The sequence below is a fragment of the Artemia sp. Qi Xiang Cuo genome, chromosome 16, assembly GCF_049724085.1.
Source record: "Artemia sp. Qi Xiang Cuo chromosome 16, ASM4972408v1, whole genome shotgun sequence".
NCBI lineage: Eukaryota > Metazoa > Arthropoda > Branchiopoda > Anostraca > Artemiidae > Artemia > Artemia sp. Qi Xiang Cuo.
The window spans coordinates 46,184,326-46,209,839 of record NC_142809.1 but is presented as its reverse complement, the minus strand read 5'-3'; the positions used below and the strand labels follow the sequence as shown (position 1 = coordinate 46,209,839).

The 25,514-nt window shown below is 38.4% G+C and overlaps 1 protein-coding gene across 1 annotated transcript in view; it reads left to right on the top strand.

Moving 5' to 3' along the window:
• The first annotated feature begins 266 nt into the window (after nt 1–266).
• LOC148942958 (cubilin-like) overlaps nt 267–25,514 on the top strand; it is a 405,682-nt gene continuing 380,434 nt past the window's right edge. The window contains exons 1-2 of the mRNA XM_089102575.1: nt 267–340; nt 24,587–24,716. Coding sequence (XP_088958701.1) covers nt 267–340; nt 24,587–24,716 — 204 coding nt within the window. The remainder of the gene's footprint in view (nt 341–24,586; nt 24,717–25,514) is intronic.

Genomic DNA, 25,514 nt, shown 5'->3' with positions numbered 1-25,514 from the left:
CCGTAATCCTAACGATCCTCCCCCCTAAGGCTTCATTGAAAACTAAAATTTATTATACAACTAGGTAATTAGAATTCAATTTTTTTTTTGAATTTACGTAACGATTTACTTTTACATAATCTCCGTGTTTTGACCTATCTCGTATCAAATATCCATTTTCCACAATAACACCAGCTTCTCTTATTACTAGATTTATACACGCCTCTTTATTCTTAATATTAAGAATTACCACATTAGTCTGTGTCTAATTCAGTTGTTTCCTAGCAATGGGGCGATGCTTGACTACATACTTGTTCTTATGTTTTTGTACACTTGGCTATGGAAGCGATATTGACGTCAGGTGAGCATACTAACAAAGATCGAACCCCTTGATTCAAAAGTTTAATGTCAGACATTTGAGGCTTTGCGGAATACAGTTGTTTATTTATTAACAATCCTATTTGTAATAATATCTATACCCTAGTGGAAAAGCTTAGTGAACATTTAGGACGCATCAGAAGAAAATTTTGTTTCATTGAAGTATTGGACCCTGTTTCAAGTTGCATAAGCCCTTCCCACTTGGGAGTTTCAAATAAACGAAAAAAATTATACGCATGCAAGTATTAAAATGGTATATAAGCAATATCATAGGCAGCGCTGCTGAATCATAGCTAAAAACATTATTGATATTTTATAGGAGCTATTGTGATTGGAAATTTAAAGTTCTAGTACCCTTTTTAAGAGTCAAAAGTGATTGGAGGGCCATCAGCCCACTTCTTTAGCTCATAATTTTCCAAACACTTCCAACCAAAATTTATGATAGCCTTTTTGTTCAGCATAGCTAAACGGTTTTGTAACTGTACCTCTAGGGCTATTGCGTGGGTCAACCCCTCATAGTAATGTAATTTGCCCATTATGTTTAAAAACTAAATGTCCCCTCAAGATTAAATAAAAAAGCACTGTGTGTATGATGATTGCCAATAAGACATCTCAGCAATATTCCAAGAATGACTGAGGGTGTTATGTTCAAACTTAGGGGCTACTTCTATTACTATTTCTACTCTTGAAATTTAACTGAATCAAAAGAGGGTGAGTGTATCCAATCTGCCAATGACCATGAATAGATTTTTTGCGAATGGTATTGTTTTATTTTTAAGATCAACTAGGAGGTACAAAATTAAATTAAACAATACTATTTTTGTCAAGATTTTCAAAAGGGTGTATGTTGCTAGAAATTGTTGAAAAAGTTTCTCCAGCTCAAAAATAGCAGGCCAAGCTATAAAATTCTTAAAGAAAAACCAAAAATATTTAAAATATTATTTATTTTATTTTTCCTGAATAGACTATGTCAATATAAAACGAACAGAAACTGATTATAAAAGACTTTTCCACAAAGTTAGTTTTTTCAAAGAAAGTTAAAGAACTCCTTTAAACGAAAAATGAGCAAAAACAGAATAAAATAATCTATCAAGCGCAAAACTACCAGTAATCAGCGTCAATTAGTAAATGAAACTCAAAACGAATAGAAATAGCAATAAATAACCGAGTCAAACTCAAAACGAGCAGAAATTAACAAGTAGGGCTTTTAACACCTATGCCTTCCCAAGGTCAGAACATAGTTTGTACTTTACTGAAAAAATTTAAATGTTTTTATTTTTATAACTTTAATAAATCAAATATTATTAACATTTTAAGGAATAAATATCAGCAGATGTTTATTAACCTGACAATGCACATTAATTTTTTTTTTTTTTCAGTAAAGTGCAAATTATGTTCTTCAAAGTAAATTCTTCAAGTTATGTTCTTCAAGAAAGTTCTTTCAAACTAAAGATCAACATGAAAACAAACTGAAATTATTCGTTATCTGAGGGGGGCTGCCCCTCCTCAATACCTCAATCTTTCCGCTAAATTCTGGTTTTCGTCCTAATTCTTTAAGAACGATTCCTAAAACACAAGAGCCATTTAATTGGAACGAGAAGCTTTTCTAAAAGTTCTATAATAGCGTGAAGAGCGAGGTATTGAAAAGGGGGTAACCCCCTTATCCCTGGAATAATTTATGTTAATTTAAAGTTTTAATGTTGCTCCTTACTCTCATTTGAATTTTTTTATTTAATAGTAGAAAAGGCGGTCCTCTTTGTCTTATCAGCTAGGAGCCTTTTGGGATGGCTCGCCAGCCCAAAATATCAAAGTTTTCTTGGCAATACTCCCTGGAAACGACACGCCTAGCTGATTAAATCAAAACACTTTATGTATGTCCAACATTTCCTACGAACTGCTTGGAAGATCACCTAAATAAAGGCAGAATCACTCTTATGTGTAAATTTGATTAGCATTGCGATATCCTTATATTTTAATTTAATTTAATTAACCAAGAGTCATACCCTAAGTCAAAACCAAGTAAATTTAAAATTGAAAGAACTTTTTATTCCATATAATCAAGCAATTGTTTAAGTTTGAATGTACAAAGAATAAAAAACCAAATAAAAGAAAATCGGGATTTTATGGGGCTTTTATAAGGCCAACGAAAATACTGGAAGATGCAAGAAAAATATTTCGGGAGGACAGGTGCTTCTCTTCTTCAGCCCTAAAGTAGAAAGAGGGTAGCAGCCCTACAGTCTTTGTGATCACTTAAAACGGGCACTATAAATTTTAATTTTGTCCGATTAATCCCTCTTTGGATCTTACAGGGCTCTTTTCTTTGACTCTTTGAATCATCCCTGGTATAACCAAAAACAAATACACATCCGTGATCTTTCTTTAGCAAAAAAAAAAAAAAAAAAAATCCGCATTTTTGTAGATAAGAGCTTGAAGCCTCTGCATTAGGGTCCTCTGATTATTTTGTACCCAGGAAGGGGGAGCAGATGCCTCAAGAGGTGTATTTTAATGCTAAAGCTTCCTTCATGCAAATACATAATTAGTTCTACGGACGGGGGTAGAAATTGAAATCTGATCCTTTTGATTTCCGGGAGTATTTCTGGTCTACGCCTTTATTACGAAAGTAAAGAATTAGATTCAAACCCAAAACGAGAAAAGTATATTCTCTATTAAAGGGGGGGAGCATTCTCCCTTCTCTTCCCCAACCCTACCTAGGGATCGTAGAAACTATGGAGGGTGCTCAGTTTATCGGACATTGACAGTTCTAGTCCTTTTTTAAGTGACCAAATAGACTGGAAGGAAGCAAGTCCCCTTCCACGCCCCCTTTTCCCAAAATTATTCCGATCAAAATTTTTAGATAGCTATTTTGTTGAACATAGTTGAAAGGTCCAATAATTATACCTTTGGGGATAACATGACTCCTCACAAACCCTGGGGAAAAGGCTGTAAAGGGAGGGTTCTGCTTGGGGGAATTTTCCACGATGAGAATTTTCTCTGGGGAGAGAATATTTCGGGGGTGAGCTTTCCCGGGAAATTGCCAAAATTCCTGTAAGAAATTCTTTTTATTGGTCTTACATTCTCTTTACTGATTAAATTTAACATGTGGAGATGTTCCGGGGGAAATTTACTGCGGGGTTGGAATTGCCTGGTGGATTTTTTTCAGAGGAAGGGGGGAATTTCCACAAGAAAAATTCTCCGCGGGGCACCTTTCTACTGGAATTAGGGGAATTCCCGGGAAATTTTTCCCAAGGAAGGTGGATTTCCGACATGATTAGGAAAATGATCAGAAATTAAAGTCTTTTTTTAAATGAAAGTATGGTAAGGAGAATTTTTCAGGCGAGATCCCTCGCAACAAATTTTCCTGGGGGATTTTCAGTGAGGATGGAAATATCCTAGGGAAATTTGCCAGGGGGGTATTTTACATAGGAGAAACTTTACTTTAAGAAATTTTCTGAAGAAGGGAATTTTCAATCGGGGGGAGCTGGATTTCCTGTTATTATTTGAAAAACGATCAGAAATGAAATTAAAACAACAAATTTTTTCAGAAGAAAGTAAGGGGCAACATTAAAACTTAAAACGAACAGAAGTTATTTCATATGTAAGGGGATTTGGCCTCTCGTCAATACCTTGCTGTTTACGCTAAAGTTTACTTTTTAGTCCCAGTTCCGTAAGAACGACTCCTGAAATACAAGGTTCATTTTAATTAGAATAAGAAGCTTTTTTAAAGAGTTATAAAATACTTTAACGGGAAGAAAGATTTAATGAGGAGGGGGCAACCCCCCTCATATACGAGATAATTTCTGTTCGTTTCAGGTTTTAATTTTGCTCTTTTCTTTCATTTGAAAAAATTGTTTTTTTTTTATTTAATAGCAGTAAAGGTGGTAATGTTTGGTTTTGGTCGTCTAATCAGCTAGGAACTTTATTCGGCAGGCCAGGGATTGTTCACCGGACCAAGAAATCGAAATTTTCCTAACAATATTTTCTAGAAACGACAATTGTAGTTGAGTAAATCAAAATACACAATGTAAGTGTGGTTCAATCCCCCTTTTTAGGGCTATAATGAGAGAAATATTGAGGTGGCTAGGGCACGTTCTGCGGATGAAGGATGACAGATTACCGAAGATTATCCTTTTCAGCTAACCGTCAATAGCTAAAGGAAAAGCAGATCGTCCTCAGTTAGGGTTCAAGGATGCCGTAAGGAAAGATTTAAGGAGAATGGGAACTTTCAGGGAGATTGTAAAGAGGGAGGCTTTGAACAGATTGGGATGGGAAGGAGCGTTCGCAGCTGTGTTGGCTTCATGCGGCTTGATGCTGTGGTGATTTATTGGTAGTAGTAGTAGTAGTAGTAGTAGTAGTCGTAGTAGCAGTAGTAGTGGTAGCAGTAGTAGTAGCAGCAGCAGCAGTAGTAGTAGTAATAGCAATTGTGGCAGTAATGCTTCACCTTGGCTTTTGAGCCTGGTTTTTGATCTAGCGTAATCCTAACGATCCTCCCCCTAATGCGTCATTGAAAACTAAAATTTGTTATGCAACTAGGTAATTTGAATTTGATTTTTCTTTATTTTTGAATTTACGCAACGATTTACTTTTACAGAATCTCCGTGTTTTGACCTATCTCGTATCAAATATCCATTTTCCACAATAATACCAGCTTCTCTTATTACTAGATTTATACACACCTCTTTATTCTTAATATTAAGATTTATCACAATAGTTTGTGTGTCTAATTCAGTTGTTTCCTAGCAATGGGGCGATGCTTAACTACATACTTGTTCTTATGTCTATGTACACTGGGTTGTGGAAGCGATATTGACGTCAGGTAAGCGTATTAACAAAAATAAAACCCCTTGATTCAAACCATTTAATGTCAGACATTTGAGGCTTTGCGGAATACAGTTGTTTATTTATTAACAATCCTATTTGTAATAATATCTATATCCTAGTGGAAAGGCTTTGTGAACATTTAGGGAACATCAGAAGAAAATTATGTTCGATTGAAGTATTAGAACCCGTTTAAAATTTTATAAGAGCCTATGGGGTTTTGTCCCAACTTGGGGTTTTGTTCCTGGTTTTCACAGTTTTTTTTTTTTTTTTTACCCGAATTCAATCTCTGAAAACTATCTTCGAGGACTAAGTGGGTATCCACTGAAATGTTGATATGTACATTTGGTTATGGGAAAGATACTCTGGGTTACAAAAGTGGTCCACAAGTATCACGGTCATTTTAAAAATGGGACTAAATGGTATCGCTATTATAGGCCAGTGCGCTTGTGCATTGTCAATGAACACGCGCATATATGACGGGTATTAGAAACTGTACCAGAAGTGCCAACTTCGAACCGAAAGGATCATGAATGTCTTTTGATTAGATCAAAGTAATCACAAGACATCACTTTCAACTAATCAGAGGGCTTTTCCATGCTGGGCATTTAGCAAAATCGTCACTGATAACCACTGAAAACCAATTAAGGGTTTGGCTGAAGTCCACTTAAAGGCTTTCCTGTTTCTACTCCTGAGTTGTTGCGTCCGTTTGTGTTTTCAGTAAACCTCTAGTTTTTCAGAATTGTACATACATAGAGAAATATCACAAGCAAGATTGTTTGAAAGAGTTTAACATAAATATGTTGCATAAACCGTGAAGCAGTAATTTTTGTTCGTTTTAAGTTTCGACTCACCTTTACTTTCATCAGAAAAACTTCCTTTTTTTGTAAATTAACTTTGGAACACAGTTAGAATATTCAAGAATTCCTTCTTATTTTAATTTTTCTTTCTTTGTCTTACTTTCCGTTTTGCTTCTCAATTTTATATTTAAGGAAAATTTCCTGGTGTATAATTTTCATAGGGGGGGGGGATATTTCAGGGAACTTTGTCCATTAGAGGGGGGTTGGGTCGGTTTTAATTGGCTAGACACCTCATATCACATGCTAAGTTTATTATTCAAAATGAGGGGTGGCTAGAATTTAAATCTGTTGCGATCTTGCAATCGTTCCTTGAACATTTTAGTGGTCAAAGCTAGCCAAGCATACCGTTGGTAGGGTTGCCACCTCGGTCAGTTCCAAAAGCGCTAGAATCGCCCAAATTTGCGTGCTATACGACAGTTTTTCGGTGCTATAGTAAAAAAAAATTGACTGTAATAGTGCTAAAATAACACTTTCAAGCTACAGATGGCAACCTTGAGTCCGTGTTAAACATAATGAAATAGTGTTAAAATAGTACTTTCTGGCTACAGGTGGCAACTGCTGAATGTATATACGTTGAGCAGAATTGTTTCTGTTTTGCGTTGCACTAAAATTGACTAAGCTGCTCTGTTTTACTTTTTAATGACTTGTGTTACTATCTAGGTGCAAATTTGTCATTTAACGAAAGAGTATCGCAAATAGATTCTCCAGTCAGCAATATTTCCAAGCACGGTGGTCGCTGTCAGGGTCGTATCCACGGTTTATTTTTTCGGGGGGGGGGGGGGGTTACAACAAAACTTTGAAAAACGCATAAAAATTGTTTTATTAATTTTTTTGTTACGTTTTTACAGGTCGGACAGACATATCAGGGGAGAGGGGGGGGAGTCAAAACCCCCTAACCCTCCTTGATACAACCTTGGCCGCTGTCTCAACCGATATTCAGGATAGTTTGTCAAAGTACTGGTCTAGTATTACGCAACTAAAAAGGTCAAATCAGTAAAGAATTCACATGAGAAGACAGCATACAAAGCCGAGTCAGTTACTTGGCTATATGTACATCAAACTGATCAAGGGTTGTTAATCTTCGAGAGAGAGGGCCTATTTATTTTGTTTTAGTATTATCATCTGTTACTTTTAATCTTGTAGTCTATGGAGTTTTTTTCAGCTCAAATGAGCTACCTATCGCTCACTTAGCTTTTGATTCGTCTCTCCTAAACCATGTTAAGGAAGTGCTTCTAAATTATTTAAACTTTTTAAGTAAGAAAAAATAATTCTTTACTGCTCTTGTTATAGATAAATAAAAATCTTTGATATCCATTGACATTGGTCAACACAATAATAATGGAACCGCTGTGAGTAGCTTCAGGTAGCCACCACACCTAGTAACACAAAGATAACATATAGGGCCAATTATTACATAGGATTACTCTGAATTAGAATTGCGGCTGTGATGTTTCTTTTTTTTTCCTTGTAATATTTCAGTGATTGTTTTAATAAATTGAAACTGGCTGCTATATACATTTTAGTGCCATAGGTAGACACAATTTGGCCTCGAATCGCTACAGTTATACTGAAATAGAATTTAATCTGGTACTTGTCGGTTATTCGAAACACGTTCAAGAATTACGCTAAGGTCACATCTCAGAAAACCGGTTCCATAGCTACAAAAAAAGGTGACAGATGAAACAATGCATTGGACTTAGACAGAATGCATTGGACTTCTATAATTTGGGCCATAGACTATATTTGCATATGGAGGGAGAGGGAGGGTAGGTTAGGTTTCCATGACTTTGTTTCAAATGTATCATTTAGTCCCCCTATTTTGTTATCAAACAGTTTGTGGTAACGAACTGTAGGTAAGGAGCGACCCGGCTCAATAGTAACCGAAACTCTAAAAAACGGAATTTTGATACCGATAGATACGTCAAAAAGTTGCATTTTTATGCTCATTTCAAATATATAAGTTCCATCAAGTTTGGTCTTGACAATAAAAAGTTAAGAGCCTGAAAAAATTTTCGTTTTTATGTTCGGAAAAAGGGGAAAACTCCCCATAAAAGTGATAAAATCTTAATGACAATTATACCATCAGATTCAACGCATCAGAAAACCCTACTGTAGTGGTTTCAAGCTCCTATCTGCAAAAATATGGAATTTGTATTTTACGCCAGAAGAATACGTGTTTTTTTTTCCAGGGATAATCGTATCGATGCAGTGGTACTAGAATTTTGCAAGAGGGCTCATTAAAATAAAATTAAAAGTTCTAGTGCCCGTTTTAAGTGACCAAAAAAATTGGATGGCAACTAGGCCCCCTCCCACGCTTATTTTCTCTCAAAGTCAATCGATCAAAGTTTTGAGATGGCCATTTTGTTCAACATAGTCGAAAATCTAATAATTATGTCTTTGAAGATGACTTAATCCCCCAAAGCCCTCAGGGGAAGGGCTGAAAGCTATGGATTTTGTCCCATTGTTTACATATATTATTGGTCATTGAGAAATATACAGATGGTTTCAAGAGGGATGTTTTCTAGTGGGGGTTGGGGGGAGGAGACTACGTGAGAGGATCTAAGTAGAGAAGGAAGTACCATTTCTATGGCCCCTCCGTACCAAACAGGTTCTACAGGGCATTACACCTTTGCCAAGAGATTTACGCAATTTAAGGACAAGTTTTTCTGACGTAGGTTTCTAGTTCATGATATATAAGTTTTTTTTTAGGTTAAATCCGTGGTCATTCATCTGTAAATTGATTAGTAGTTTTTTTGTTTTTTTTTAACTTGGCTAATAGGTTTTTAAACCTATTACTACGAACGCTACATGCATTCCATTTTTGGAACTAGGAGCGACATTGTGTGATGCTATAAGACTGATTTCGTTTCATGGGTTCATTAATAGAAGGACTAATGTTTTTGAAAAGGGTAATTACTTCTTTAGTTTACGAGATTTGCGATTTTTTTGCGAAAAGATATTTACGTAAAGGTATTGCGATGGTTAAGAATGCCTCACGGGTAATTAAAGAATGGGATGCTTGCATCAACAATACAAAGAATATGCACAGATACTTAATAGATTTGACGATTACAAGAGACATTGCTAGAAGGTATTCAATAGCTTAATTGAAAAGTAACGATAGAATGACATTGTGACTTGACCTAGCTTTACCTCGCCGATGTGATCTGTATTATACACAAGTAACGTTTGAAAAGTATTGTCAATTTAAAAAGAAATGGCTGAAAAGTGTTTTGAAGGGGATGGGTTGCATGGAGGGTTGAGTTGCACGAGGGTTCAGTTAAAGGGGATACAGTTCCACGGGGGTTTCGGTTATACAGGGGGGCAGTGCCAAGGGGGAGACCGTAGCACGGGGGTTGAGTTAAATGGGAATTGAGTTCCACGAGAGTAGTGCTTTGTCGTGGTTTAGCCGTGAGGTCCCTTACCACAACCCCAAAGGGCTCCGATCCCCCCACCCCAACCCCGAAGGAACCCCCCAGTCCTCAAAGGTTCTCTAGGCTCCCAAAGGGGCCGTGGTTTACCTTGTAACTTTTACATTCTCTTGATTTTCAAAGTTCCGTTTGAAGCACTCTAGTGTTTTAAGCCCGTCTGATTTTTTCTTTACATGGTGTTCGTTCAAAAAAGCGAGACTGTCTTTTAAATAAATAATTCTTGTATTTTTTCAGTTCAATTGAAGGAAAGGATTTCTGTTAAATAAATAATTGTTATACCTTTTAAAATGACTTCACGGAGTTTGAGGGGGCTCTGTTGTGTTAAGCCGTTTGATTTTTTCTTTACATGGTGTTCGTTCAAAAAGTGAGGATATTCCGTGTGATTTTTTTGGGAAGTTTAATGAATTTATTAGTTACCGAGAGTTCAATGACTCCTCCTCTCAATGACTTCCAGGGGTTTTATGACTCCTCCTCACAATGAATTCAGATGGTTTTAGGACTCATCCCCCTAGTCATAACTCCATTCAACCTTGAGCGAAGATATAAAAGTTTGATGAAGTATTTTTCTGCTTAACAACTACATTAATAACTTCCAAGATGATAGGACTTATTTTTTAATTTAATTGGGAATGAAAAGTCAAAGTCTAACATAAAGAACAAGGTATTTCGGAGGGGTAGCTAACTTCATATACGGAATAATTTCCATTCGTCTTAGTTTTTAACGATGCTCCTTATTTCTAGTTGAAAATGCTTATTTTTTAATTTAATTGGGAATGAAAAGTCAAAGTCTAACATAAAGAACAAGGTATTTCGGAGGGGTAGCTAACTTCATCTATGGGATAATTTCCATTCGTCTTAGTTTTTAACGATGCTCCTTATTTCTAGTTGAAAATGCTTATTTTTTTAATTTAATTGGGAGTGAAAAGTCAAAGTGCCAGAATGGTTGAAATCCGCTAGCTCAGTATTGGGGTCTTAGCTGTTAAATAAATAATTGTTATACCTTTTAAAATGACTTCACGGGGTTTGAGGGGGCTCTGTTGTTTTAAGCCGTTTGATTTTTTCTTTACATGGTGTTAGTTCAAAAAGCGAGGATATTCTGCGTAATTTTTTTGGGGATTTTAATGATTTTATTAGTTACCGAGAGTTCAATGACTCCCCCCCTCAATTAATTCCAGGAGTTTTATGACTCCTGCTCACAATAAATTCAGATGGTTTTCGGACTCATCCACCTAGCCATAATACCATTCAACCTTGAGCAAATATATAAAAGTTTGATGAAGTATTTTTCTGCTTAACAACTACATTAATAACTTCCAAGATGATAGGACTTATTTTTTAATTTAATTGGGCATGAAAAGTCAAAGTCTAACATAAAGAACAAGATATTCCGGAGGGGGGTAGCTCACTTCATATACGGGATAATTTCCATTCGTCTTAGTTTTTAACGATGCTCCTTATTTCTAGTTGAAAATGCTTATTTTTTAATTTAATTGGGAATGAAAAGTCAAAGTCTAACATAAAGAACAAGGTATTTCGGAGGGGTAGCTAACTTCATATACGGGATAATTTCCATTCGTCTTAGTTTTTAACGATGCTCCTTATTTCTAGTTGAAAATGCTTATTTTTTAATTTAATTGGGAATGAAAAGTTAAAGTCTAACATAAAGAAAAAGGTCTATCGGAGTGGGTAGCTAACTTCATCTACTGGATAATTTCCATTCGTCTTAGTTTTTTAACGATGCTCCTTATTTCTAGTTGAAAATGCCTATTTTTTTAACTTAATTGGGAATGAAAAGTCAAAGTGCCAGAATGGTTGAAATCCACTAGCTCAGTATTGGAGTCGTAGTCCACCAGCCTGAATGGTGGAATTCCACTGGCTCAGTATTGAGGTCTCAGTCCACCAGCCTGAATGGTCGAAATTCACTCGCTCAGAATTGGGGTCTTAGTCCACCAGCCTGAATGGTGGAAATTCACTAGCTCAGAATTGGGTCTTAGTCCACCAGCCTGAATGGTTGAAATTCACTAGCTCAGAATTAGGGTCTTAGTCAGTGTTCAGATTGGAGCGTTGGGGTCCGACTATCTGGGCTTTATTTGTCAAGACCTGAATGCTAAGCGATGGACATGAGCTCGATTGGGACCCCATTGTGAAAACGGAAAACAAAAAACAAAAAATATATTGTTGATATGTGTGCAGAGCATGGCATGGTTACCGCTAGGGGCAACAGTCTAACCGTTGACGGTTTTAGGTATCCGTGAATAAGTTCTAAGGCAAGAGTGGAAATTGGGACAAATTTTTGGAGGTGCCCACCTCACCTGCTCAGAGTCTTAGGCAAGTGACCCTAAATTTGAAAAAGAGGAAATTGGCACAGATTTTCTAAACTGAGCTGAGACAATGAATAGATACTATTGGGAAAGTTATTGGAGACGCTGGACATCCTTGAACAAGTGCTAAATTGAGAGAGGAATTTGGGACAATATTTGGGGGCACCCACCCGCCCAGAGTCTCCGGCAGGTGACCCAAAAATTTAAAAAACACACAGAGATGACAGACACAAAGAGACGATTTACACACAGAGAGGACAAACACACAGAAACGACACATAGAGACGACACATACACAGAGACGATACACACACACAGAGTAAACACACACAGAGAGATGAGACACACACACAGAAATGACAAACACACATAGAGACGACACACACAAAGAGACGTCACACACACACAGAGATACGAAACACACATAGAGACAACACACACACACAGAGACAACATCCACACAGAGAAAAGAAACACACACACAGAGACGACACACTCAAATTGACGACTTAGACATAGAGAAGACACACACACATAGAAGACAAACTCACATATACCACACACATAGAGAGTCGACACAAACAGATATAAGACAAAATAATATTGACGACTTAAACATAGAGAAGATACAAACACACATACTAAACACCAATACAGACGACACACACAAAGATACTAAACACACACAGAGAGGACAAACACACAGAAACGACACATAGAGAGGACACATGCACAGAGACGATACACACACACAGAGTCAACACACACAGAGAGACGAGACACTCACAAAGAAATGACAAAACACACAAAGAGACTACACACACACAGAGACGTAACACACACACAGATACGAAACACACATATAGACGCAACACACATAGAGACATCACACACACACACAGAGACAACATCCACACAGAGACGACACACACACAGAGACGACACACTCAAAGAGACGACTAACACATAGAGACGACACACACACAGAGACGAAAAACACACAGAGACCACACAGATAGAGAGACGAGACACACACAGAGACGACACACACACAGAGACGACACACTCAAAGTGACGACTTACACATAGAGACGACACACACACAGAGACGACAAACACACAGAGACAACACACATAGAGAGACGACACGCACACAGAGACGACAAACACACAGAAACAACACACACACAGATACGAAACACACAAAGCAACGACACACGCACAGAGAGGACAAACACACAGAAAAGACACACACACACAGAGACGACACACACATAGAGACAACACAGACATAGAGATGACAGACACACAGATACAAATTGAGACAATATTTGGGGGCACCCACCCGCCCAGAGTCTCCGGCTGGTGACCCAAAAATTTAAAAAACACACAGAGACGACAGACACAAAGAGACGAATCACACACAGAGAGGACAAACACACAGAAACGACACATAGAGACGAAACATACACAGAGACAATACACACACACAGAGTCAACACACACAGAGAGATGAGACACACACACAGAAATGACAAACACACATAGAGACGACACACACAAAGAGAGGTCACACACACACACAGATACGACACACACATAGAGACAACACACACATAGAGACAACGCACACACACACACAGACAACATCCACACAGAGACAACAAACACACACACAGAGACGACACACTCAAAGTGACGACTTACCAATAGAGACGACACACACACAGAGAATACACACAAACAGATACGACACACAGAGAGAGACGACACACACACAGAGACGACACACTCAAAGTGACGACTTATACACAGAGACGACAAATACACAGTGACGACAAACACACAGAGACGACAAACAAACAGAGACGACAGACAAAAAGAGACGAATCACACACAGAGAGGACAAACACACAGAAACGACACATAGAGACGACACATGCACAGAGACGATACACATGCACAGAGACGATACACACACACAGAGTCAACACACACACAGAGAGACGAGACACGCACACAGAAATGACAAAACACACATAGAGACGACACACACAAAGAGACATCACACACACACAGATACAAAACACACATAGAGACGACACACACATAGAGACAACACACACACACACAGAGACAACATCCACACAGAGACGACACACACACACAGAGACGACACACTCAAAGTGACGACTTACACATAGAGACGACACACACACACAGAGACGACACACACATAGAGACAACAAAGACATAGAGACGACACACGCACAGAGACGACACACTCAAAGTGACGATTTACACATAGAGACGAGACACACACAGAGACGACAAACACACAGAGACGACACACAGAGAGAGACGACACGCAAACAGAGACGACAAACACACAGAGACAACACACACACAGATACGAAACACACAAAGCTACGACACACGCACAGAGAGGACAAACACACAGACACGAGTCCACTCACACACACAGAGGACAAACACACAGAGACGAAAGACACAAAGAGACGAATCACACACAGAGAGGACAAACACACAGAAACGACACATAGAGACGACACATGCACAGAGACGATACACACACACACATAGTCAACACACACAGAGACGACAAGCACACAGAAACGACACACACACACACATACACAGAGACGACACACACATAGAGACAACACAGACACAGAGACGACACACACCTAGAGACGACAACCCAAAGAGTGGCACGCCACACTAAGTGAACCTATATTAACCCAACTTTTTGGATATCTCTCTCACTATGACTCTGTTTGTGTGTCGTGTCAAAAACCAGTCTGGTTGAAAACGTGGAGTTTTCGTGCTGGTCACTTTTTGCAATGTGTAGGAATCAGTGGGGAATCCCCGCTCGTTTGGAAAGGTGCCAAGGAAAGGCAAGTGATTCGTCTCTTTGTGTCTGTCGTCTCTGTGTGCTTGTCCTCTCTCTGTGTGAGTGGACTCTGTGTGTGTGTGTCGTCTCTGTGTGTGTGTCGTCTCTGTGTCTGTGTTGTCTCTATGTGTGTGTCGTCTCTGTGTATGTGTGTGTGTGTCGTTTCTGTGTGCTTGTCGTCTCTGTGTGTGTTGACTCTCTGTGTGTGTGTATCGTCTCTGTGCATGTGTCGTCTCTATGTGTCGTTTTTGTGTGTTTGTCCTCTCTGTGTGTGAATCAACTCTTTATGTCTGTCGTCTCAGTGTGTTTGTCCTCTTTGTGTGTGAGTGGACTCTGTGTGTGTGTGTCATCTCTGCGGGTGTTTTCTTTCTGTGTTTCTGTCATCTATATATTTGTTTTGCCTCTATCTGTGTGTCATCTCTGTGTGTGTGTGTCGTTTATGTGTGTTTGTAGTCTAATTTCGTGTGTATTCTGGGTTTTTTTGTAGTATCTGTGTGTGTGTTGTCTCTGGGTTTGTTGAGTCACTGTGTTATAGTATTATATCTCTTTGTGCATTCTAATTTTGTGTTTAGTATATGTGTGTGTGTCGTCTCTATGTGTAAGTAGTCACTTTGTGTGTGTCGTCTCTGTGTGTTTGTCGTCTCTCTCTCTGTGTCGTCTCTGTGTGTTTGTCGTCTCTGTGTGTGTGTCGTCTCTATGTGTAAGTCGTCACTTTGAGTGTGTCGTCTCTGTATGTGTGTGTCTTCTCTGTGTGGATGTTGTCTCTGTGTGTGTGTGTGTTGTCTCTCTCTGTGTGTTGTCTCTATGTGTGTTTCGTCTCTGTGTGTCTGTGTTGTCTATTTGTGTGTGTCGTCTCTATGTGTGTTTTGTCATTTCTGTGTGAGTGTCTCGTCTCTCTGTGTGTGTGTTGACTCTGTGTGTGTGTATCGTCTCTGTGCATGTGTATCGTCTCTGTGCATGTGTCGTCTGTATGTGTCTTGTCTGTGTGATTGGCCGCTAGGTTTGTGTTTCGTTTCGGTTGGTGTGTCTTCGCTGTGTTTGTGTAGTATCTGTGTGTGTGTCTTCTCTTTGTATAAGTCGTCACTTTGAGCGTGTCGTCTCTGTTTTTGTGTCTTATCTATGTGTGTTTGTCATTTCTGTGTGTGTGTCTTCTCTGTGTGTATTTCGTCTCTATGGGTAAGTCGTCACTTTGAGTGTGTCATGTCTGTGTATGTGTTTGTTGTCTCTGTGTGGATGTTGTCTCTGTGTGTGTGTGCGTTGTCTCTATGTGTGTGTTGTCTCTATGTGTGTTTCGTATCTGTGTGTGTGTGTGACCTCTCTTTGTGTGTGTCGTCTCTATGTGTGTTTGTAATTTCTGTTTGTGCGTCTCATCTCTCTGTGTGTGTTGACTCTGTGTGTGTGTATCGTCTCTGTGTATTTGTCGTCTCTTTGTGTCGTTTCTGTGTGTTTGTCCTCTCTGTGTGTGATTCGTCTCTTTGTGTGTGTCGTCTCTGTGTGTTTTTTAAATTTTTGGGTCACCTGCCGGAGACTCTGGGCGGGTGGTTGCCCCCAAATATTGTCCCAAATTCCTCTCTCAATTTAGCACTTGTTCAAGGATGCCCAGCGTCTCCAATAACTTTCCCAATAGTATCTATTCATTGTCTCAGCTCAGTTTAGAAAATCTGAGCCAATTTCCACTTTTTCAAATTTAGGATCACTTGCCTGAGACTCTGAGCAGGTGAGGTGGGCACCTCCAAAAATTTGTCCCAATTTCCACTCTTGCCTTAAAACTTATTCACGGATACCTAAAACCGTCAACGGTTAGACTGTTGCCCCTAGCGGTAACCATGCCATGCTCTACACACATATCAACAATATATTTTTTGTTTTTTGTTTTCGGTTTTCACAATTGGGTCCCAATTGAGCTCATGTCCATCGCTTAGCATTCAGGTCTTGACAAATAAAGCCCAGATAGTCGAACCCCAACGCTCCAATCTGAATACTGACTAAGACCCCAATTCTGAGCTAGTGAATTTCAACCATTCAGGCTGGTGGACTAAGACCCCAATTCTGAGCTAGTGAATTTCCACCATTCAGGCTGGTGGACTAAGACCCCAATTCTGAGCTAGTGGATTTCGACCATTCAGGCTGGTGGACTGAGATCTCAATACTGAGCCAGTGGATATCCACCATTCAGGCTGGTGGACTAAGACCCCAATACTGAGCTAGTGGATTTCAACCATTCTGGCACTTTGACTTTTCATTCCCAATTAAATTAAAAAAATAGGCATTTTCAACTAGAAATAAGGAGCATCGTTAAAAAACTAAGACGAATGGAAATTATCCCGTAGATGAAGTTAGCTACCCCCTCCGAAATACCTTGTTCTTTATGTTAGACTTTAACTTTTGATTCCTAATTAAATTAAAAAATAAGCATTTTCAACTAGAAATAAGGAGCATCGTTAAAAACTAAGACGAATGGAAATTATCCCGTATATGAAGTTAGCTACCCCCTCCGAAATATCTTGTTCTTTATGTTATACTTTTACTTTTCATTCCCAATTAAATTAAAAAATAAGCATTTTCAACTAGAAATAAGGAGCATCGTTAAAAACTAAGACGAATGGAAATTATCCCGTATATGAAGTTAGCTACCCCCTCTGAAATACCTTGTTCTTTATGTTAGACTTTGACTTTTCATGCCCAATTAAATTAAAAAATAAGTCCTATCATCTTGGAAGTTATTAATGTAGTTGTTAAGCAGAAAAATACTTCATCAAACTTTTATATCTTCGCTCAAGGTTGAATGGAGTTATGGCTAGGGGGATGAGTCCTAAAACCATCTGAATTCATTGTGAGGAGGAGTCATAAAACCCCTGGAAGTCATTGAGGGGGGGGAGTCATTGAACTCTCGGTAACTAATAAATTCATTAAACTTCCCAAAAAAATCACACGGAATATCCTCGCTTTTTGAACGAACACCATGTAAAGAAAAAATCAAACGGCTTAAAACAACAGAGCCCCCTCAAACCCCGTGAAGTCATTTTAAAAGGTATAACAATTATTTATTTAACAGCTAAGACCCCAATACTGAGCTAGTGGATTTCAACAATTCTGGCACTTTGACTTTTCATTCCCAATTAAATTAAAAAAATAAGCATTTTCAACTAGAAATAAGGAGCATCGTTAAAAACTAAGACGAATGGAAATTATCCCATAGATGAAGTGAGCTACCCCCTCCGAAATATCTTGTTCTTTATGTTAGACTTTGACTTTTCATTCCCAATTGAATTAAAAAATAAGCATTTTCAACTAGAAATAAGGAGCATCGTTAAAAACTAAGACGAATGGATATTATCCTCGTATATGAAGTTAGCTACCTCCTCCGAAATATCTTGTTCTTTATGTTAAACTTTGGCTTTTCATTCCCAATTAAATTAAAAAATAAGTATTTTCAACTAGAAATAAGGAGCATCGTTAAAAACTAAGACGAATGGAAATTATCCCGTATATGAAGTTAGCTACCCCTCCGAAATACCTTGTTCTTTATGTTAGACTTTGACTTTTCATTCCCAATTAAATTAAAAAATAAGTCCTATCATCTTGGAAGTTATTAATGTAGTTGTTAAGCAGAAAAATACTTCATCAAACTTTTATATCTTCGCTCAAGGTTGAATGGAGTTATGACTAGGGGGATGAGTCCTAAAACCATCTGAATTCATTGTGAGGAGGAGTCATAAAACCCCTGGAATTCATTGAGAGGAGGAGTCATTGAACTCTCGGTAACTAATAAATTCATTAAACTTCCCAAAAAAATCACACGGAATATCCTCGCTTTTTGAACGAACACCATGTGAAGAAAAAATCAAACGGCTTAAAACAACAGAGCCCCCTCAAACCCCGTGAGGTCATTTTAAAAGGTATAACAATTATTTATTTAACAGAAATCCTCGCCTTTAATTGAACGGAAAAAATATAAGAATTATTTATTTAACATAAATTCTCGCTTTTTTGAACGAACACCATGTAAAGAAAAATTCACACTGGCTTAAAACAACAGAGTCCTTCAAACGGAACTTTGAAAATCAATAGAATGTAAAAGTTACAAGGTAAACCACGGCCCCTTTGGGAGCATAGAGAACCTTTGAGGACTGGGGGGTTCCTTCGGGGTTGGGGTGGGGGGGATCGGAGCCCTTTGGGGTTGTGGTAAGGGACCTCACGGCTAAACCACGACAAAGCACTACTCTCGTGGAACTCAATTCCCATTTAACTCAACCCCCGTGCAACTGAATCCCCCTTGTAACTGAACCCCTGTATAACCGAAACCCCCGTGCAACTTTATCCCCTTTAACTGAACCCTCGTGCAACTCAACCCTCCATGCACCCCAGCCCCCACAAAACACTTTTCAGCCATTTCTTTTTAAATTGACAATACTTTTCAAACGTTACTTATGTATTATACAGACCACATCGGTGAGGTAAAGCTAGGTCAAGTCACAATGTCATGCTATCGTTACTTTTCAATTAAGCTATTGAATACCTTCTAGCAATGTCTCTTGTAATCGTCAAATCTATTAAGTATCTGTGCATATTCTTTGTATTGTTGATGCAAGTATCCCATTCTTTAATTACCCGTGAGGCATTCTTAACCATCGCAATACCTTTACGCAAATATCTTTTCGCAAAAAATTCGCAAATCTCGTAAACTAAAGAAGTAATTACCCTTTTCAAAAACATTAGTCCTTCTATTAACGAACCCATGAAAGGAAATCAGTCTGATAGCATCACACAATCTCGCTCCTAGTTCCAAAAATGGAATGCATGTAGCGTTCGTAGCAATAGGTTTAAAAACCTATTAGCCAAGTTTAAAAAAAAAACCTACTAATCAACTTACAGATGAATGACCACGGATTTAACCTAAAAAAAAAACTTGTATATCATGAACTAGAAACCTACGTCAGAAAAACTTGTCCTTAAATTGCGTAAATCTCTTGGCAAAGGTGTAATGCCCTGTAGAACCTGTTTGGTACGGAGGGGCCATAGAAATGGTACTTCCTTCTCTACTGATCTATCCATGGAGGATGTTTTCATGGGGGAAGGGAAATTTCTATGAACGGGGCACCGGATTTCCAAGCATTGTTCAAAAAACTATCAGAAATTAAATAAAAAAACAAGTTTTTTCAACTGAAATTAAGGAGCAAAACTAAAACTTAAAACGAGCAGAAGTTATTTCGTATATGGGGGGGATTGCCCCCCAAGTCAATACCTCGCTCTTTACGCTAATTTTTTTCTACTACTTTAAAAAGGCTATCTACCTCAGGCACCGCAATAGCCGTCCTGGCTTAGTGGACGTGCGCTGGGTTGAGTTCTTTGTCCAAGGGGCACGGGTTCGATCCCTGGCGTGGCCAGTTTCTTGGTTTGGGATGCGGGTCAGTGGTGTGATCCTGTAAGCTTAGCCAGAGTCGAACCAGCTCTAAATGGGTACCTGGAGAAATCTGGGGAAGGTAAGCAGGAAGGGTGTGCAAAAGCACAGGATGGCTGGCCCCCAACCCCCATTGCACTTCCTGACTGAAGGGCCACGAAACGGAGATCAGCACCGCCGGTTTGGACCTTAAGTGTCTAGTGCTGTCATACTTACTTACTTACTTACCGCAATAGCGCTGCCTAACTAAAGAACGATGTTGGCACAATGCATTATTATTTTTTTTGGTTCTTGGTCTTAGACCAGGGCACTTCATATCGAAGGAGATGTCGTAGAAACTTCGAAAAGGGCTCATTCAATTATAAATTGGAGTGGCTTGTGCCCTTTTTAGCAGTAGAAAGTGATTGGAAGGCAACTATTACCCCTTCCACACCCACCACCTCCCCAAACATTTCCAATCAAAATTTTGAGATAGCCATTTTATTCTGCGTAGTTAATATCAAGTTGGACATTATGTTTTTGAGGAGGACACTCCCCCACAGCCTTCAGGGCAAGGGTTGTAAGTTATGCCCTGGGGGCATATAAGGTTTTTATGGAACGCGTTGTCGTAGAAAGTTCAAAAAAGGCTCATACGATTGGAAATTGAAATGGCTAGTGCCCTTTTTGATAGTCGAAAGGGATTGGAAGGCAACTAGCACCCATTCCATACCCATCTTTTATCCAAATACATCCAATCCAAATTTTGAGATAGCCATGTTATTCAAAGTAGTTGAATTTCCGGAAATTATATCTTTGAGGATGACACTCCCCCACAGCCCTCAGGGTATGGGTTTTAAGTTATGCTTTGGGGGCATATAAGGTTTTTGTTGTAAGCTCTACCGTAGAAACTTGAAAAAGGGCTCATTTTATTGAAAATTCAAAGGGCTAGTCTCCTTTTTAATAGTCGAAAGTGATTTAAGGACAATTAACCCCCCTCTAACGCCCACCATTCCCCAAACACATCCAATCAAAGTTTTTATATAGCCATTTTGTTCAACGTATTTAAAAGTTTTAGAAATTAGGTCTTTGAGAATGACAACCCCCCTCAGAGCCCTCGGTGAAAGGGTTGTAAGTTATGCCATGAGGACATATACGGTTTTTATAGATAGTGATGTTGTAGAAACTTCAAAAAGGGCTCATTCGATTGGAAATTAGAAGGGCTTGTGCCCTTTTTAATAGTCAAAAGTGATTGGAGGATAGCCAACATTCCTCTCACATCCACCATTTCTCCAAACACATCCAGTCAAAATTTTGAGATAGCCATTTTGTTCGACGCAATTTAAAGGTCTGGAAATTACGTTTTTGAGGATGACACTCCCCCCACAGCCCTCAGGGCAAAGGTTGTAAGTTATACCCTTAGAGCATAAAAGGTTTTTCTTTTATAGAAAGCGTTCTCGTAGAAACTTCAAAAAAGAACCATTCTATTGGGAACTAATACGGCTAGTGCCCTTTTTATTAGTCGAAAGTGATTGGATGGCAAGTAACCCCCCTCTCACGCCCACCATTTCCCCAAACACATTTAATCAAAATTTTGAGATAGCCAATTAGTTCAACGTAGTTGAAAAGTCTGGAAATTATGTCTGTGAGGATGACAACCCCCTCGAAGCGCTCAAGTTATGGGTTGTAAGTTACGCCCTGGGGCATATGAGGTTTTTATAGAAAGCGGTGTCACAGAAACTTCAAAAAGGGCTCATTCGATTGGAAATTGAAAAGACTTGTGCCCTTTTTAATAGTCGGAAGTGATTGGAGGGCAACTAACCCTTCTCTCACGCCCGCCATTCCCCAAACATCTCCAATCAAAATTTTGGGATAGCGATTCTCTTCAATGTAGTTGAAAGTTCTGGAAATTAGGCCTTTGAGAATGACAACCCTCCGCCCCCCCAGCCCTCAGGGAAAGGGTTGTAAGTTATGCTGTGGGGCATATAAGGTTTTTATTGAAAGTTTTGTCATAAAAACTTCAAAAGGGCTCATTCGATTGGAAATTAAAAGGGCTAGTGCCTTTTGTAATAGTTGAAAGTAACTGGAGAGCAACCGACGTCCCTTTCTTGCCCACAATTTCCGCAAACACATCCAATCAAAATTTTGAGATAACCATTTTGTTTAACGTAGCTGAAAGTTCTAGAAATTAGGTCTTTGAGGATGACCACCCTCCCCCCCCCCACAGCCCTCAGGGCAAGGGTTGTAAGTTATGCCCTGGGAGCATACAAGGTTTTTTATAGAAAGTTATATCGTGGAAAATTCAAAATGAGTTTATTCGGCTCGAAGTTGAAATAACTAAAGCCTTTAATAATAGTCAAAAGTGATTGTATGGCAACTAGCGCCATTTCCACACCCAAACTTTATCATAACACATCCAATCAAAATTTTTAGATGGCCATTTTGTTCAAAGTAGCTGAATTTCCGGAAATTATATCTTTAGGATGACACTAACCCCACGGCCCTCAGGATAAGGGTTGTAAGTTATGCTTTTGGGGCATATAAGATTTTTATTGAAAGCTCTGTCGCAGAAACTCGAAAAAGGGCTCATTCGATTGAAAATTCAAAGGGCTAGTTTCCTTTTTAATAGTCGAAAGTGATTTAAGGGCAACTAACCCCCCTCTCACGCCCACCATTCCTCAAACACATCCAATCAAAATTTTTATATAGCCATTTTGTTCAATGTATTTAAAGGTCTTAGAAATTAGGTCTTTGAGGATGGCCACCCCCCTCAGAACCCCCGGGGCGAGGGTTGTAAGTTATGCCGTGAGGGCATATAAGGTTTTTATAGATAGTGATGTTGTAAAAACTTCAAAAAGAGTTCGTTCGATTGGAAATTAGAAGGGCTTGTTCCCTTTTTAATAGTCGAAAGTGATTAGAGGATAACTAACGCTCCTCTCACATCCACACTTTCCCCAAACACATCCATTCAAAATTTTGAGATAGCTCTTTTGTTCGAAGCAGTGAAAAGTCTGAAAATTATGTTTTTGAGGATTACACTCCCCCCACAGCCCTCAGGGCAAGGGTTGTAAGTTATGCCCTTAGGGCATATAAGTTTTTTTTTATTGTAGAAAGCGTTGTTCTAGAAACATCAAAAAGGAATCATTCGATTGGAAATTGAAACGGCTAGTGCCCTTTTTAATTGTCGAAAGTGATTGGATGGCAAGTAAACCCCCTCTCACGCCCACTATTTCCCCAAACAAATTTAATCAACGTTTTGAGATAGTCATTTTGTTCAGCGTAGTTGAAAGGTCCGGAAATTATGTCTGTGAGGATGACAATCCCCTCACAGCGCTCGTGTCAAGGGTTGTAAGTTACGCCCTGGGGCATATGAGGTTTTTATAGAAAACGTTGTCATAGAAACTTCAAAAAGGGCTCATTCGATTGGGAATTGAAAGGGCTAGTGCCCTTTTTATATGTCGGAAGTGATTGGAGGGCACCTCTCACGCCCACCATTTCCCCAAACACATCCAATCAAAATTTTGAGATAGCAATTTTGTTCAATGTAGTTGAAAGTTCTGGAAATTAGGTCTTTGAGGATGACAGCCTCAAGAACGACTGAGGGTATTATGTTCCAGTTTTCGGGGCTACTTCTGCTCTTAAAATTTAACCAAATCAAATTAGCGTAACTGTATCCAAGCTATCACAGATTTCTTTTGCGAATGGTATCAAGTTTTCTATTTCAGGTCAACTAGAGGAGCTATGAAACTAAATTAAACACTACTATTTCTGTCCAGATATTTAAAAGGCGGTATGTTGTTAAAAATTGATGAAAATTTTTCTCCAGCATACAAATAGCAGGTCAAACTATAAAGTCTTAAAAAAACAAAAAGATCTTAAGGAATTATTTTCTTTCTCCCTGAAAAGACTATTTCAATATAAAACGAAAAGATATTAATTAAAAAAACTTTTTCCACAAAATAAGTTTTCCAAAAAAAGTAAGGAACCCCATTAAACCAAATATGAGCAAAAATCAAATAATATACCAAGCGTAAAAGTACCACAAATCAGCATCGATAAATAAATGAAACCCAAAACGAACAGAATTTACAAATACAATTACAAGAAAATACAATTATTCGTAGATTATTTCTTATTTTGTGGAAAAATTAAATAATCTATTTTCATATTAAATAATTAGATAATTATAAGGCCTTTGTGATTCAAGGGTCATCCTTAAAGAATTGGAACAAAATTTGAACTTTAGCGTAAAGAGCGAGGTATTGACTAGGGGGCAAACCCCCTCATATACGTAATAATTTCTGTCCGTTTTAAGTTTTAATGTTGTTCCTTACTTTCAGTTGAAAAAACTTGTTTTATTTATTTAAAAATCCATAACACCATTCTTGGGTGTGTTTCCGATGACCAACAACTACCATTATTTTAATAAATGTCTCAGTGTCTACTTGATCAAACCACTTAAGTGGGCCGTATGTTCTGTGCCTGTGTTCTGATTTATTTTTTTTTCGCAGGCCGAGAATAATAAGTGACAATGGTCAGTTGATATTTATGACAGCTCAAAATCGTAACATATCGTTTGTGACGGGAAAATATGCTAGTGTATATCTAAATGGCGAGGATCTTCTTGGATTCACACTGAAGGTAATTTCATTTTTATTTTTCCAAATAACGAAATAAATTTTATTTTCGTCAAGATTCACATAGACTTAGATTTAACTATAGAAATGTGTATATTCAGGGAAAGGAAAATAAGGGCCAACTCAATATGTAGCTCGTCAATGGTGAGCTTTTAGATTTATTTGTCCTAAAAATATACCAAACAGTTCGTGGTAACGAGCGTAAGGAGCGAATCGGCTCAATAGTAATTGAAACTCTAAAAAACGGAATTTTAATATTAATTGATACGCCAAACGAATCAGATTATTATGCTGTTTCCAAATATATAAGAATTATTAAGTTTAATGCTACCCGTCAAAAGTTACGAGCCTCCAAAATTTGCCTGATTTTTGTAATAGGGGAAAAAAAACTAAAATGAAAAAAATCTTAACGAAAATCACACCATTAGATTCAACGTACCAGAGAACCATTTTTTAAGAGTTTCAAGCTGTTATCTGCAAAAATATGAAATTTTGCTATTTTTACCAAAAGACAGATCACGGATGCGTGTTTATTTGTTGTTTTTTCCCCAGGGGTGATTGTGTCGAAATAATTGTCCTAGAAGATCGGGAGAGGGTGCATTTGAACAGAAAGTAAAAGTTTTAGTGTACTTTTCAAGTGACAAAAAAAGATTGGAGGGTAAATGCTCCCCCCACGCCAATATTCCCCCCAAAAGTATCCAACCAAAATCTGGGATAGCCATTTTGTTCAGTATAGTAGAAAAATCAAAGGTGTAAAATGACCCTCCACAGTCCGTCGGGAGATGCCTGTAAGTTATGAAAT